The sequence below is a fragment of the Rhea pennata genome, chromosome Z (genome assembly GCF_028389875.1).
Source record: "Rhea pennata isolate bPtePen1 chromosome Z, bPtePen1.pri, whole genome shotgun sequence".
Taxonomy (NCBI): domain Eukaryota; kingdom Metazoa; phylum Chordata; class Aves; order Rheiformes; family Rheidae; genus Rhea; species Rhea pennata.
The window spans coordinates 68,914,137-68,930,591 of NC_084702.1; the positions used below are offsets into that span (position 1 = coordinate 68,914,137).

Sequence of the window (16,455 nt, forward strand, 5' to 3'; positions counted from 1 at the left end):
CACTGTTCCAAAGTGACCAAAGCTACTGAACTGACATACAGGTTTCTAGTAACAGAATATCTGGTTGCCTACTAGTGCTCATAAATCTGCCAAATCTCTAGTCTAGTCTAGAAAAACAGTAGGACTGATAATTACCTCTATTACTGCCAGAAGAACCTTCTTATCATACAAGAAATAAGGTATTACCGTCTTGGTATTAACAAGATATCTTAAGGTAAAATTATTTATATCATGAAATAAAATTACTATTTTCTCTATATATATTTTTCCAAATTCTTTGCCTCAATATATAACCATATAGCAAGCACTACTACTATTTGCATAGTCTTTTATTTTAAAAGATAAAAGTTCCTGTTTAAAATTGGATATACATTACCTAGACATTTCTGCCAGGAATCTGGCTCCAAGCCAGTTTTCCATATCTTTGTACATTTCTTCTACTTTCCTTGTCAGCTCTTCAACAAATGCTAAAGCCTTCTTTTTTATAAGCTCTAGTTGAGATTTTGCAGCTCCTGCTGTTTAAACAATAATTTCATAACAGTTAATGTTTATAAAACTTGAGGAAGATTCTGACTCTTAAGGACACATTAACTTGTATTTAAATAGCATACTCTTGAACTATTTATTTTTCAGAATCACTCCTATTTCACTGTGTATTTTACAAAAGTGGATCCTCTATAAATGGAATTCACAGGGTAACAAATAACTTAATAAAACTCATACAGAGTTGCAGGAGATGTTTAAGTAGACAGTGACATAGAATTTAATCAACACTATAAAGCAAAAAGACATAGAAACTTAATGATGCAATTGTGAGTAGCCTGTTACGGATGAATTTTGAAGAAAACATGTCTAAAAGATATAAAATTAATAGCAGAGTAAAGATTAGAAGGAACTGAAAGTATCTCAGAAGACACTTTCTGCCTATCCAGTCACCCTCCTTTAGTACTGCTTAAGGCAATGCTGTCTTATTTGTGGCTTCTCTGCATTTTCTCTGAGTAGTTGCTCTCATGCCACTGCTATGCCACTAGGATAAATGTATGATCATTTTTGTCTCCTTGTATTTTCAGAAGCAGATACTGTATTCCAGTGATAAAACTGCTCTCTCAATAGGAGCACCATAAAAAGCAAAGCACTCTGATGGAACTGAGAAATGGAATATGAAGTCAACATTAAAAACTTAGCAGCTATCCACACATAGTGATGGTTTGCAGGTCTTTAAATATGTATCTGTATAACTATGGATATATTCAATCACCAAAACTGCAAGGAAACTCTGATATTTAAATGAACAAATTTTGTGCTTGTGTCATTATGAAATATAGCTCAAAATGTTTAGTCTTCCTTACATGCTTATCTTGGCTTTTTTGTAAAATATAAATGAAGATGAAACAACCTTAAGAAAACAGAGCATCTCACTGAATCATTGAAATTTGTCTTCATGCTATTATAAGCCTTTAAGTTACTACCATTCCTTTTCTCATATTCCCAAATTTTTACAATATTTATTCTTAAGCTGCTTTGGAATTAAACCTTGATGAAGGCGGTACACATACAAGCATTTGGTATGAACTGGGCCTAAAGAAGCCCTGTGAACTTGTTTTCTTTATTAACTGCTATTTGTCCTCTACTCTTTGTAATAACTGCTAGCCAAAAAAAAAAAAAAAAAAAAAAAAAAAAGCCCTATTCACATGTTGATGCTTAGCCAACTGCTGCTAAACAGAGTGTATAACAGCTAAGTTCTATCTTCCCTTTAGTGAGAACGAGGTCTTTTTCTTCTAGTCAAAATCTGCTTTCAGAGAACTTGGGACTCACTGAAATATCTAATTACTATCAAATTCTTCCCCAGATCAATACAATTCATCCAATAGCAAAGGATGGCTAATCATTCATGTCAAACTTATTCCCCCATGATGAAAAATTTTTTATTAATGGAAAAGCAAAAGAAATGAAACAAAAAGAACAATGAAAAACACATCTTCAATTCAGAATATATTTACCACGAAATCACTGATGACTACTTCTTAAAAAATTTCCTCGTTTCTCCAGATAGTCCTCCTTTTTCTAGTCTCCTTTATCTTACTCATCCATCTGATTTCCCCAAAAGAGTTTGTGGACAGTTTTGAATGTCTAGCTGAGGAATAGTAATCACCCCTAAATGTAAGTAACCAAATGGTAACATACCTTCATGTTCAAGGGCGCTAAAATATTCCTGCTTTATTTTAAGTCTCATTTCTTGTTTCTTTAATTCTTCTTCTGTTAGAGGAGGAGCACTCACTTCAACCACTGGTACAGGAGGAGGTGCTCCTGCAAAAAAGTAGGCACCTTAAAAAGTCTTTGGACTTTGCAGATAAGTGTGCACAAAATATAGTGCATATTTTGAAATAAAATTGGCATTTTCTGTCTTACTTGTTTATAAGAATACAAATGTGGTTACTCAAGTGTACTGTGTCAGCATAACACACTTAGATTTCTTTAAGGTGTTTGATTTACATCTGCATGACCTGCTAAGATTAACATGACACAAAATTACTCTGGCATATACAAACATAGAAAAATCAGTTAAATAACAACATAAATTTTGGAAAAACATGAAAAATCATGATTGATATGATCACAGCCTCTGCTGAGATCCTGAATGGCCAAAATGACCTCTTTAACCTTAAAATCTACCAATTTATGACAATCTGCACATAAGTAAACCTCTTTGGAATGATAAATATTCTTTTCAGAGCAAATTCAAGTGAAGTAAATTGTAATAAAAATGCTATGTAATTAAATATTGTTGGTTACCATCAAAGCAGAACAATATTGCAATTGAAAAGAAAAATGTAAAATGTCAGGGAGGAAAAAATGATTTATGTTATTTCATGCCTTTTTAAAACAATCTATTAGCTGTTTTTGTAGGGTTGAACTACAGCTTGTTTTAACTTACTCTGCTGTGAATAGCTATTGTAAAGGTATTTTACCTTTTTGTTTTTGAATACTGCAGAAAATATTTCTGCAGTCACAACACTATTACTCAGAAATACTGATCTTTGTAACTGCCTTGTTCTAGAAGAACAGATAAGAGGTAGATGTTATGGAAAAATAACAACGGCATTTGGATGATATATCAGGTCAACATAAAGCAAACAGTCAAATCTAGAAATGATAAAATTACATGTGGTAAATTACATCTCTCAGTTACTAGCCTATAGCTGCAACTAAGAGAATTCTGTTGCGTGAGTACCACAATATCACCATAACTGGCATAAAATCAAACAAGCATCAGTTAATGTCGGCGCCTGTATCACAAGGAATGCACAGCTGAGGTTAAGTTGCAGTTCTGACACTTTATAGATTTGTGATTTCAGGTTAAGACATCTAGTACCAAATCTAAAATGAGATTCAGTCCCAAGAAACAATCCACATAATAGTTTATAACTGCTGATTTTTTATCATAAATCTTATTTAGGAATCTAAGAATCTGCTATTCCCTTGGACTGATCAGCTAAGCACACATCTAACACTGCCTCAGGTTCATAGATGAGGTGTCCATGTGGCTAAGTCTTTTCAGGGCTATATTTTTTCAGGGTTGTATTTAGAGAAACTCTGCAGTTACAGCTTTCACGTGGGAAACAGGATACTTAGATTTCTAGGTCACCATCAAGGGCTCAAGCCCCTCTCTCACTTTGCAGGAATATGCTTTTACAAAAGATATAAGGTGGGGCTACTGTCCTTACTTCCTATTGAAGCTATGCCATTTTGCAGAAAGAAATGGAAGTTACTTAAACCATTATCTGCTCAAGGAAATATTTATGAAGAAAAACATGTATAAACAGCATCACAAGCTAGGACTCCTCCCAGTAGACTGCCTGAATTACCCTACTGTCATTCTATGGCCTCTGCCTTCCTTTACCACTACCAGCTTTTCACACTTAAGTATCACATCTGACATTTCAAAACCAGAATTAAATGTTTTGCATTACTTTTTCCATATTACTGAAATATTTAAATTTCAGTAGCTTCACAGTCTCTAAAAACACTGCATTTCAAATACCTTTCTTTTTAGTTGCTGATTTGGGAGAGAACTTTTTGATATCTCTGCCATCTTTTCCAGTAGTTTTGCCTGCCATTGTCTGGGAAGATATTAGATGTTCTCTTTCTTTCAGTTCTAGCTGCTGACGTTCTTTTTCTTCCTCTGTTTCTTTAGACTGTATTTCAGCTGTTACCTTGACATCATATTTGCACACTTAGTCAAGCACATAGTATCAATACTATACAACTACTGTTTTAAATAGCCTGTACTTCCTGCAAATATGTGCCAATACATACACACATACATATATACATATATAAAACAAAGAAGATATTTTAACTAAAATTGATTACATTCTGATTATTTAGAAAAAATTAAATTCTACAGCAAAAAGGCCAAGACAGTGGAAGATGGTTTTTTAATTTTTATAATATTTTCTAAGCACTCTTGGAAAATGAGAAAAGTATGAATCTACAGTATGCAAAGCAAGACTACAACTACACTGTAATGCTGCAGGCATTCATTTGCTTTAAAATGATCTCAAAAAAAAGGCTTATCTAGAAACCAGCCATTTGAAAAGCCCACCTAATCTACTTCTAGCTATATATATATGTATGTATATACATATATATATAAAGGAATGTAGCCACAGCTTTTGAAGTTTTAAAAGGTTTGAGCAAATGTTGTTTCAGAGGACAAAATTTGTTCCTCTTCTCATGCTTCTATTGAGGGATAAGGGAGTTTATCATGGAAGAAGTAGTTTTATAGAGCAAAGGTCCAAAATATTTATCTAAGTAGTGGAATGAAGGGGTCAATAATAAACATAGACTTTCTAGGGATCTGTTACTACAGAGATTCCATCATTCTCCTCATAGAAACAGAAATGTATTCAATGAAAATGCCAGTGATGGAGTAACAGGCATGAAATTGAGATACACAATGAACAGGCTGTGTGCTTAGGCTGCGTACAGAGTGGGAGGCTTTGACTGTTCCATCCACAAATCTTTGAGCAAATAAAACATTTTTTACCATATTTGTCACTGCTGTTACTGCTGTTTGCCATGTATCAGTAATTAGTTTTTCATCTTTACCCAAAGTGGCCACTACATTTTCAGAAGAATTCTCATCCTTAACACACTTCACTGGAGTTCCCTTGCTTTTTGGCTTGGTAGTACTTATATCAGGTGAAGGCGGTTTACGAGAAACTAGAGGAATCCTTAAAAATAAAATATAAGGCATAGTTCATGATAGCCTTTGTAAAGTGTAGTTTACAGCTATATTGTAGAATATGTTAATATAATGAAATAGAATAGAAACTATTTTCAAAATTAGCCAATAGCAACAGGAAAAGGAAGAACTTTTTCTACAGCCAAAAATTGTAAAATGTGTGGATGGCAAGAAAATTGGCTAGTGTAACTACAGAAGATAAGGAATAATAATACATGTTATCCATCTGTTATTAACTAGGTCAAATGAGTGAGTGATCTGCTGATATATTCTACATGGGATAGAAGCACAATCCCATTACAGCATTTTTAAAACTGTGAAATTGCTTGATAGTATCCCTTATCTTGGATTCAGTTCCGTGAACATTCAGTTCTGTGCATCTTTCTAGGCTGCTTTGATTTATATCTCTCAGCCCATAATTTGTTTAATTATCTTTGTGCCAATTTTAAACCTGTTAATGTTCCAGAATAATGTTTAACTTACATGAGGATTGTGCTGGAAACTGTTTGCAAAGCAGGGTGAAGTAAGAAACATTTCTCTAGCAGATTTCTTTCTAAGATTTTTAAATGTTTGATAATTCAGACATCTATTAGTGGACATGATGTAGGTAGATCAGTCAAAAATCAGGGATAAATTAAATCTATCAGATGATTTAAAATACATCATTTGACTATAATGACTAGCTAAAAATTCTTATTCACCTGTCCTTGGAAATATACCCACAAGTCTATCAATACATTATACTTATTGATATTTTTATAATTTAATAATGCATTTTTACCTTCTTGATTTGACTTGTTCCTCTTTCTGCTCTAAATCAATAATATCTAACAATGGAATTCTAGTAAAACCTTGACTGCCATCTGTTGGGATTTTTCCTTCCATTGCCCTATAGTAGTCATGAAGAAGTCTCTTTGTATCCTGGAAACGATCCACTTCAACCTCAAGAAGAAAAGACAGACAGATTGATATTAAAAGACAGAACAAAACATTTTCTGTTCTATTTTTAAATATATGATAGCAAAAACAACTCTAAATCATAAGACCCTTTGAAGGAAAATAACAAACATATTTGTTTGAGTACTTATATTGTATTTAATGCATACTTCAACTTGTATTAATAATATCTTTCAAATTTGCATTCTCGATTTTCATTCAGGTATTTTTAAGTGTTAATAAAAATCTTAGTTGTAAAAACAGGGAAACTCTTTACAATAAATACTATTTGATACATTCAATTTAAGTACAATATATTTTGATGTATATGTATTTCTATATTAGCATGTCTACCACTATCCCCAAATTATAGTGATCTTTTTATTCAAAATAAATAAAAACCTTTTGTAATCCAAACTAAAAATTGTTAAGTGATGGAGAAAAAAATTTAAAAAGCAATACAGTTTCTCTAGCTTGAAGAACTCAACACACATTACACAACTAAGTTTGTGTGACTCCTCTTAGCAGAAATCAAGTAAGATTCAACAAACATTTAACACCTGTCATGCTCTGATTTATTGATACAGAAGGGTGTTAGTTTCTAACTGACAAAACAGTACTAAATATTCATGGGAAAATGCACAAAACCACATTCACAAAACAAAGGATAAAACTGTGTGGTACAAAACAGTACTTATCCTTAAGTTACAGAGAAAACTTTTAGTATGACAGTATACACAAAGAAAGATGGAAAGAAACCTTGCTAAGGTTAAGACCTTGTTAAACAGAATTTACATAAATATATGTTTTTGTACAGTAACAGAGGCACCTGGGGAATATATGGAACTTTCCACAGAAAAACTGTCAGCAGGAGAGCTTAAGACCAGAGAATTAACTATTTTTAGGCTGTTTTTCAAACAAAGCCATAACATAAATGTGTAGTAATATTTTTAGTTTTGTAGTTTTTAACAATAATAATTTTTTTCTTTTCTTTTTTTTTTTTTTTTGAACTAAATACTAAAGTAAATTTTAAAAGTCTGGAGCTTATTTTTTTTAAGGAAATCATAAACACTACATATAGTTAATACATGTTTGTAATTTTAATTGGCTATTCTCTTTATCCACAAAAGACAGGGGAAACTAAATTCATAATGAATGATTTACACTCAGCAATATTACTTTAATTTTGCTCCTTTATGCATATATGATACAGTTTTTAAATGCACAATCATATAACTGTCTTATTACAGACCACAATTACAAGATGAATGTTGCTCAGTTAGTCAGCAGGTATTTCCTATTTAGATCTCTTTGTTTAGTCAGTGACCTTTAGTCTTTATTTAGGGCATTATTTAGACTCTTTGAAAATAGAATTAATAATTTCCTCACTATAGTAACTGAATTCTTCACAAACACCGCTTAAATTATTACAATACTCATATGAGTTAGACAGTGGTTCCCCCATTTAGTAAGCATATGCAATAACAAAGGGAATGAAGGCCAGGGAAGCCAATATAAGCTGCTTCGGCCAGTTTTTTCAGGTAATTTAGCATAACACGGCATTTCACATATTTAAAGCGCAGTTTTCATTATCTTCTTTAGAGTTACCAAACTATTAACAGAAATAACACTCAGTGTACATAGCTTTTCTATTCCATTTTAAAGCCCTGACCCTGATCCCAGCTGAAGCACCTAGAAAGGTAATTATGGGAAAATCTTTCTATAATTCACAAACTGAAGTAACTCATGGTCTGGCTGAATGAGAGTAAAGGATGAATACGGGGAAGGGAAAGGTCAACTAAGTGAAGACAGATTTCTGAAAGCTTTCAAGTTAATGTCTGAAAGCCATGTCAAATTTTCAGAAATTTTCTCAAGATCAACAACACATCACTTTCCGCAAAACCATTCCTTGCAGATTTTCAGATCAGTCTGTTAGTAAAATTTTAAGCTACATTAATGAAGTTATATCTGAAATAGTTTCTTATTACGGGAAATACAGGACAACCTTAACAATGAGTCGGCCTGCAACAGCAACAAATTACATAATTTGACCAAATTAAGGGCAGCTGTCAATTTGATCACAGAGGAATAAATAGAGCTGATATTTTTGTTACAAAACTCAGCTGATTCACTGGATAGACAAACTGCAAAAAGTAGCACTATATATTACAAAAGGAAAGTTTGAAGGTTTTGAATAATAACACTGGTATTTTTCTTAACTTTTTCTGTCACAAAATGGTTAAATTTATGGGATGTTATTTACTTTTTGTCTCTTAACTATCTAGTTTAATTCAGAAGAGGCAGGGATATCTGCTTATCTAATTCTTGATCCCTCATCTATTCAGAGCCAACCACATGAAACTCCTCTGAGGCCAATAGTCCTCCAAATCTAATTTATTAGCTATTTCCATTGCAGACTTAGCAGTAGAGCTCCACACCATACCTGCATAAGAGAAAAAAAATGGTTCATTGCAATCCCCTTATGATCTGGTAACCAGCCATCATTCATGATATCAGTACGTTTCCGGTAAGCTTCTTCCCTTCTGTTATCACAGATATCCCAGAGACGATTTCTCAGGTCCTAAATTACAAAATCATAGAAAATCAAAGAAATAACTATGAGAGAAAAGTATCTTTTCTATATTTATTATTTTAAATTATATTTGTGTTTGTGGCCAAGGAACCTTCCCATTTAGGGCTTTTTCCTTATTACTATAGAGCTACATATTTTGTGCTTATAAACAGCTTACAGAAAATAGCTTTACTTGTGCCAGACAGAAGAATCCAAATGTAAGAGATGAATGAGTAGGAAGAAAGCCATACTAGATTGCCTTGCTTTCCTCCAGCAGAGAGACTTATGTAAGGTACACAAAGAAGTGAGAGTATGTACAGCTACACTCTCAACATTACCAAAAATTTTCAGCTTGAATGGTTTGCTAGCTGATGCAATTACAAGAAGAATTCTCTAAGGGACTTGCAATATAATAAATCTGAGGAAATTATGTCAGTGTTCAAATACTCTTCCAATTGGTATAACTCCATCCATTTTTCTTTAATGTAGATAATTCTTTATAGCTAAAGGCTTTTCAACTAATGACTATATCTAATAGCAACATTATGTAGCTCACTGACAGCACTGGGGACCTATTAAGCATACAACATGTATGCAAAACTTTCTGTTCCCCACCACTGTCTCTGCTTGGAAATGGCATAGCAGACCTGTATGTCACAAGACAGGAAGACAGGAGTGCTGTTATACAAAGGGCTAAGGTAGGCTAAGGTAAGTTCTGAAAACCGTAAAATGTAAAAACAAAGAAGGCAGAGAAATATTTACTTTATGATGTGCTAGAATACCACAGTACAATCTAAAAAAGAAATAAAATATAATAAAGATATGGCCAAAAACCAAAGGAATAATTGTTAATTATCCCTTTATGTACAAGGGGACCTGAAATAGTTTTAGGGGAGTGGTAAAAAATAAAAAAATTTAAATAGCAAAGTCATTCTTATTACATCAATCTGGTATATAGTCAGATAATACTTTGGGGGTATTAGAGCTTTTGCCACTTATTTACAGTAACTCTTTGGTGTAGTTCTGCTTTTGTTTCCTCATCTTCCCACAGGTCATCAGGAATTGAATTAAAATCTGATTGCCACTGAGATACAAACTCCTGCTTAAGATCTGGACGCTTCAGATAATCCTGGAAATTTTTTCTGTGAATTGTAATAAAAACAATTTTAGTGTTAAAAGACATATAGAATGTCAAGAAAAATAGAAAATATGAATATTAAGGTAATAAACATCTATTTCTACTCACCTAGTATCTGCTAAGTAATAAATCCCAGAGTGCAGTTCATCCCTTAGGCATCTAAGTATAGTTTTGATGGTATTTACATATGCATTTTCTACCATTTCCCAGTAAGGTACTAAAAAATCAGGTATCTCCTGTGGATTATTTTAAAAACCACCAGAATTAATTGATATATTTCTTGGGAATGCATTTTGCTGTATCATTAGCAAATATAAGAAATATTATGTCAGGAAATCATCTTACTTATTGACTTCTTTCTCTATATATTTCTTCCGATCTATTTACAAATGATTATATATACTGTACAAACATTTAATGCATTTCTTTAGAAGAAAATGGCAGTATTCACACACTGAATGGGAAGTCTTAGTAGAATTTTGCTGATATCTGTGCTTTTAATGCACTCATAAATGAAATGAAGAAAGATGAGTAGTTAGCTAACAAAGTTTGATAGTACAAAATTGTTCAAGATGGTAAAAATAAAAGCTGACTGTTGAGTGTTGCAAAAGTGACTGATTGAATGTCATGAAATGCAAATTAAAGCCCATGGCCACAGTGAACTCAGCGTATTGAGTTATGAGCCTCTACTGCTCAGAAAGAGATGTAAAGAATATGCAAGTCAACTGCAGTCATAAAGGCAAAATTGATAAATGTTAGGAATGGAATTTCAGAACAAAATACAAAACATCATTGTGTTCTCTTCAAATCTACTCTCTCAAACATTGCATACAGTCCCAGCTCCCCATCTCAAAAAATTTACAGTAGAACTAGAACAGATAGACAGAAGGCAACAGCCATAATCCAATGTATTTAACTGCTTCCACATGAGGAGAGTTTACCAGATTATGACTAGAGTGGAAAAGCAATAACACTAAGAGGGCATGAAGAAGGGATATGTGATAGATGTATGTGACACCTTTAGTACCTTCAGAGAGTGAATACAAAATCATTACTCATTGTATTTTGGAATACAAACACTAGGGTCATCCAATGACCCTATCAGACAAATAGGTTTAAAGCAAAGAAAGAGAAATAATTTCTTAGAAAGAGTATAATAATACAGGACATAAAATAGAGACCAAATGTAAATTACTTCAAAAAAGCAACTAGATAAAATCATGGAAGAGAAGTCTATTGAGAGCTACTAAACATAAAGATTAGATACAAAATCATCTCAGTAAACTTCCAAACTTCAGATTGCTGGGAGCTAAAAAGGTGTCATGGGGAAAGGATAGTAGAGTATCCTATGAGAAAAAACAGTGCATACTTACCGTTACAACTGACCATTGTCAGAGACAGGAAACTGGGTAAACGGGTTTACGTCCTACTAAATCTAGGTTTATATTTCCTAATATTAAAAAGTCTTATTATTTTGGCATCCACATCTTCACCATCATGGTGAGGAATATACCCAAAAACAAACTCCAACATTTTAAACAGTGTGTGCTTCTCTGTGGCATAACATTCTAATAGCAGCTTCTATTTGTATTTTTAGATATTTTTAAATACTTGTATTTAGGTATTTGTAGATATTGTAGATATTCTCTTTCAACTTTTATCTATTTTATCTGTTGGAAATATTGAAGAAAATATTTTGTAATGACAAAAAAGTTTTGTAGAATATGTTATAAAATATTGTAAAAAATACATACTCTAATATCTAATCATGAATGAATATACCTTGGGAAGTGGTTCATCTACATAAACCCACTCATCTGATCCTGGTTTAATTAGTGGTGGTCTCACAGGAATAGGAGGTAGATCTTCAGATGTAGCTTGTGAAAGCTTTTCCCCTGGTGATTTTTCTTCAGCAGAGCCTTGTACAGGAATGTATAATTAGTACAAAGTAAAAAGTTTAATGTTTAAAGTAAAGCTATGTTTTGGTTTATTGCTTTTAATTCTGACAAACTAGCATTTGGAAAACACTGTCTTGCTGAGTGTTTTAATGCAAAAACAGCATATTATCTAGCCAGAGAGAGAATTTTTCCATAGGGAGTAAGTAATGCTTACAGTACTTGTACAGCAGAGCTGAATTACAAGCAGTAAATGTGGACTTCATTTGCATCAATAGGAATTTTGCCACTGATCGCAGTGGGGCTATGAATTATGTCAAGCACATGAAAAAAACTATTCCAATCAAGTAATTCTTCAAAAACAGTCCATCCAATTAATTATCTGCCAGCTGTGATACTTCAATGAATTTTGATAAAATGGTAGCCTTTTGCAGGAATAGTAGTCTAAATTTTCACAGTTAAGAGTACATTTCCAACTAATTAATACTGACTGTTGTTTTTGGTGGCCAATATATGAAGAGTTTCTTTGAACAATTGCCAGCACAAAACCTGGTGGTTCAAATGTTTACTTAACATGGTTTACTCGATGCATCTTTTCCATAATCTTTCTTTCCTTTTTTATTTTTAGATGATTCTGCTCTTTTCTAAATGAACTCATTAGATTTCATTAAAAGCAAAAGCATCATTAAGATTACATTAAGATTTAATAAACATTTACTTCAGAGATTAGAAATATGTTCAATTGATTCTTTCTTTTAAATATTTTAAAGCCTCTTCTCAAAATCTTTGATATTATGTGAAACTGGTCCATATCCTTTGAAAAGGCAAAAAGGTAATAGAAAAATTTAGAGTTCCAGGGCAGTTACCAGCAGGAAATAGGCTCTTAATTTTCTCAAAATCATTGTTTTATATTTTATCTACTGCAAATACTATTTCTGATGCTTAATTGCAAAACATGAAGAAAAGTGTTTCCACTATGACTGACATACCTCTGAATATTTTAGATTTTGGGGGGATAGTCTTCTTTCTTGGGAGAGAGTGATTCCATTTCTTTGTTTTTATTTTCTACAATTGCCACAGTTTTAGCTTGGGGCAAAGGTTTAGAAAATTGCTTTTTCTTTTCAAATTCTATTTTTTAAATTCCTTTTCTTCAAAATAATTTCAACAAATCACATAGAATTTGGTGAAGTTAATACATGAATCACACTATAGCTTCTGAACCAACAGTGAAAGTAAATCATACAATATATATAAAAACAACAAATCTACTACATATTTTTTCATATATTTAAATTAATTTGAATGAATCCATAAAATTAATGTTCCCATTTATATTTGAGAAACTGGAGAAATCTGTTCTTTAAGATTGAATTGTAGCAGTCTGAAAAAGGAGCCACACCACTACGTTTCTCCAACTTTATACCACTGAATTTCAAAGAATTTGAGTACAATTTATATGGCTTATACCTAATTAATTACATGCATAATAGTGAAATAAAACCATAATATATTAATTTTACATATTAATATATAAAAGCCATTATATTTTAATTGATCCAAATCAAAGTCTTACAATTTACACCATAATTTTCCATTGTCAAAATGATAAAAGTACAATTATCAGAGAAAACATATTTGCCTCTGCAAAGCTATTCTGATTTTTGCCAAGAAAATATTCAAATAAAATTACATGACAATATTTGGCATGTGGAACATAATTTTGTTTGTATACATAAATATCTGCAGCATGAATGAAAAATCTATCACTGACTCACAAATCTGCAAAATCTCTCAGAGTAAGTGAAAATGGCCAGTGTTTTCCTGCAGTTTTATATATTAATTATTAGTGTTAATTATAAACAACAAAATAATTTTCTTACTGAAGTGTAAAACGTAGGAACTGCAAAACTTACTTCTATTCTGTTTTTTGGCGATTTCTTCCATAAGGATTTCCTTTACTGTTTTACACAGAAGACTTTCTTCAGTTTCAGCATTGACTTTCACTAGAACATTTTGATGGACTGAAAACCATTTCTCTAATTTTGGCCATGTGTCTAGAAAGCCTGAAATTCTACAAAAATTATATCAGTCTATAACTTTAAAATCTAACTACTGAAATAACTGCAGGAAAATAAAACATTTGTGCCTAACCAACAAACAAAAGTAAAAAAAAAAAAAAAAAAAAAAAAAAAAGTTTAATAGAAAAACAAATCCAGCCAATGAACATCAACCTTTTCATATTTAATATAGGAAAATTTCCAAAATCCTATTTTTAGAAGTATAGGCTTTTAGGTCTACATCTTTTTAGTTTTTCTAGCACAAGTTAAACCTATATCTTCTTGTACCACAGCTAAAATAAGTCTTAAATAATATGATCATCTAAAATAATCAACTATCTTGATTACTTGGAAAAAATATGTTCCTGGATTTTGCTCTTTATGTACATTCAAATATCTAATGATTCAATAAAAAAATACAAAACTTTTAAAATAAATAAAATAGTGTAAGATATCCATTTTAGGAAATCTGTAACTCGGACCAAGTGCATTTCACAAAAAAGGCAATCACCTTACACATGACATCTTTCTCATACACACACACAGTCACACATGAATATGTGTATGTAGGTCATTCAATACATACTTGAATAAGAAAATCTTCTATCTTGGAAAAGGAAAAAAATAAGAAGTTCTATCTTGTAGGATTGTTTATATTGTGTCAAGAATGAAAATACCTCTTTAAATTCCATGTCAGAGAAACTCTTAAGTACAATTTTAACAGTAGGTATGTCAGTATTACCTTAGGTCACATGTAAGGTTCAGATTAATTATAAGGCTAAACATCTGACTGAAGCAACTTTATTGTGCTTCATATAACATACCTATGTAGCATCTGGTCCCTGACTAAGTCAGTCTTCTCTTCTCGGATTTGGGCATCTGAAGTTTGATCACTGTCCTTCTGTTCGATTTGAGATGACTTTGTTTTATCTGCTGTGTGAAACAGCATATATGAGCATATGTTGGAAAACGTAACTATATCATCTAATTACAGGCCTTAGATAAAATAATTATTAAAAGAAACACTGCAGCATTCCTTCATCTTACATTTTTTTTCACCTAAAAATTGGATGCCAGGCTTCCTACAAAAAGAAAAGTCAGAGAAAATCACTGAAATACAGAACAGAGCTGGAAAGATCCCGAAAAAACCATCTTGCTTCATTCCCTGGTTGACTGCAGAACTAACTGTAGCACTAAGATTCCTGATGGATGCTTAGCAATCTTAATAGTTTTCCAGAAGTACAGATGAGACATTCATCTGGGCAGACTATGTAAGGGTTATCTATTCTTACAATTAGGAGTTTTCCCTGTCTAATCTGAATTTTCCTTGAAGAAACTCAAGGTCTTTACTCCTTTCCCCATCAACAATGGATAGATACACAATTGCATCTGAAGTTCAAACATCTTCTCTCTCTAAGTCTTCACTAGATTAAAACCCAAACACTTTAATTGGTTAGAATTAGCCCAATTTCCTGTATTTCTGACATCTTTTTTGTTCTTGTGACTCCTTCTACCACCACATTACATGTTATGAAATATATTCTCTTTGGATTCCTGTGATTATATCATGTATTACCAAATTTTAAAAGTGTTTTGGCAACACAAGCTCTTTACATTAACAAAACTTTCATGTTTATTATATATATAAAATACACATATATAATACATATATCATAATATATTACATGCATATAATATATAAATCACAATACATATAGTAATATACATAATACATAGTAGAATATTATATATTATATGTAGAAATATACTATGATATATAATAGTATATATATGCTTTATATTTTTAATGAATATATGCAACTCACTATTATGTTGCAAAGTACTCACAAGAGATTTAGTCATTTTAATATTATAACAGTGTTAATTTTTGCCTTTTACCAGAATCTACTTGTCCATTAACTTATTTAAAGGTAGTCAGAAACTCACATTTTAAGTTAGCCATGCGTTTCAGTACTGTGGTATCTGATATATCCAATAGTATACAAAAATCAAATGGAGGTGAGGGGACAGATGGCTTCTTAGGGTCTCTGGGATCAGTAACCAGTAAGAGCTTTCCAGAATTTTCATCTTTTGTGTCTGCTTTGTCTGGATCAATCCCTGAAAAGGCTTTGTCAAATAGCTTTGCCTGATTTATTGTCATTGGAAATCCATCCAAAATCCAGCCCTTCTCCGATGGTGTTTGACTAAATTTAAATGAGGAGCCAGAATTATACTGAGAAATAATACATATATAGACATAATAAATACAGACATAATAATAAGAACACCTAAAGAAGAACTTGCCCTAGCAGTCTTTCATTCTGAATTTAGTATACTAAGTATCTTGACAAATAATGGATAGGAAGACCATTAAAACTAAAACTGCAAAGCAATAGATTTCAAATGAGAAGATAACATGAAACAACTAAAAGTGAAGAACAATTTTTGCTGCTTTGATGAAGTTTTCAAAACCAATTTCTATATAAACTGTAATCAGAGATGAGTTTCATTATTTTCCTCTGCTAACTTTTGCACTAAAGTAAAATCAGCTTCATAACTTTGAAGTGCTAATGGGAGTAGTAAAATGATGTGATACTCATTTGGGAACT

The 16,455-nt window shown here is 32.0% G+C and overlaps 1 protein-coding gene across 1 annotated transcript in view; it reads right to left on the reverse strand.

Annotated features, from left to right (window-relative positions):
- Positions 1-16,455, reverse strand: part of SPEF2 (sperm flagellar 2) — a 76,036-nt gene that overhangs the window by 32,351 nt on the left and 27,230 nt on the right. Inside the window, 12 exon segments of the mRNA XM_062600508.1 lie at positions 377-515; positions 2,185-2,307; positions 4,043-4,214; positions 5,051-5,237; positions 6,030-6,190; positions 8,628-8,765; positions 9,760-9,898; positions 10,003-10,130; positions 11,677-11,813; positions 13,703-13,860; positions 14,671-14,779; positions 15,794-16,050. Of these exon segments, the coding sequence (XP_062456492.1) occupies positions 377-515; positions 2,185-2,307; positions 4,043-4,214; positions 5,051-5,237; positions 6,030-6,190; positions 8,628-8,765; positions 9,760-9,898; positions 10,003-10,130; positions 11,677-11,813; positions 13,703-13,860; positions 14,671-14,779; positions 15,794-16,050 (1,848 nt within the window).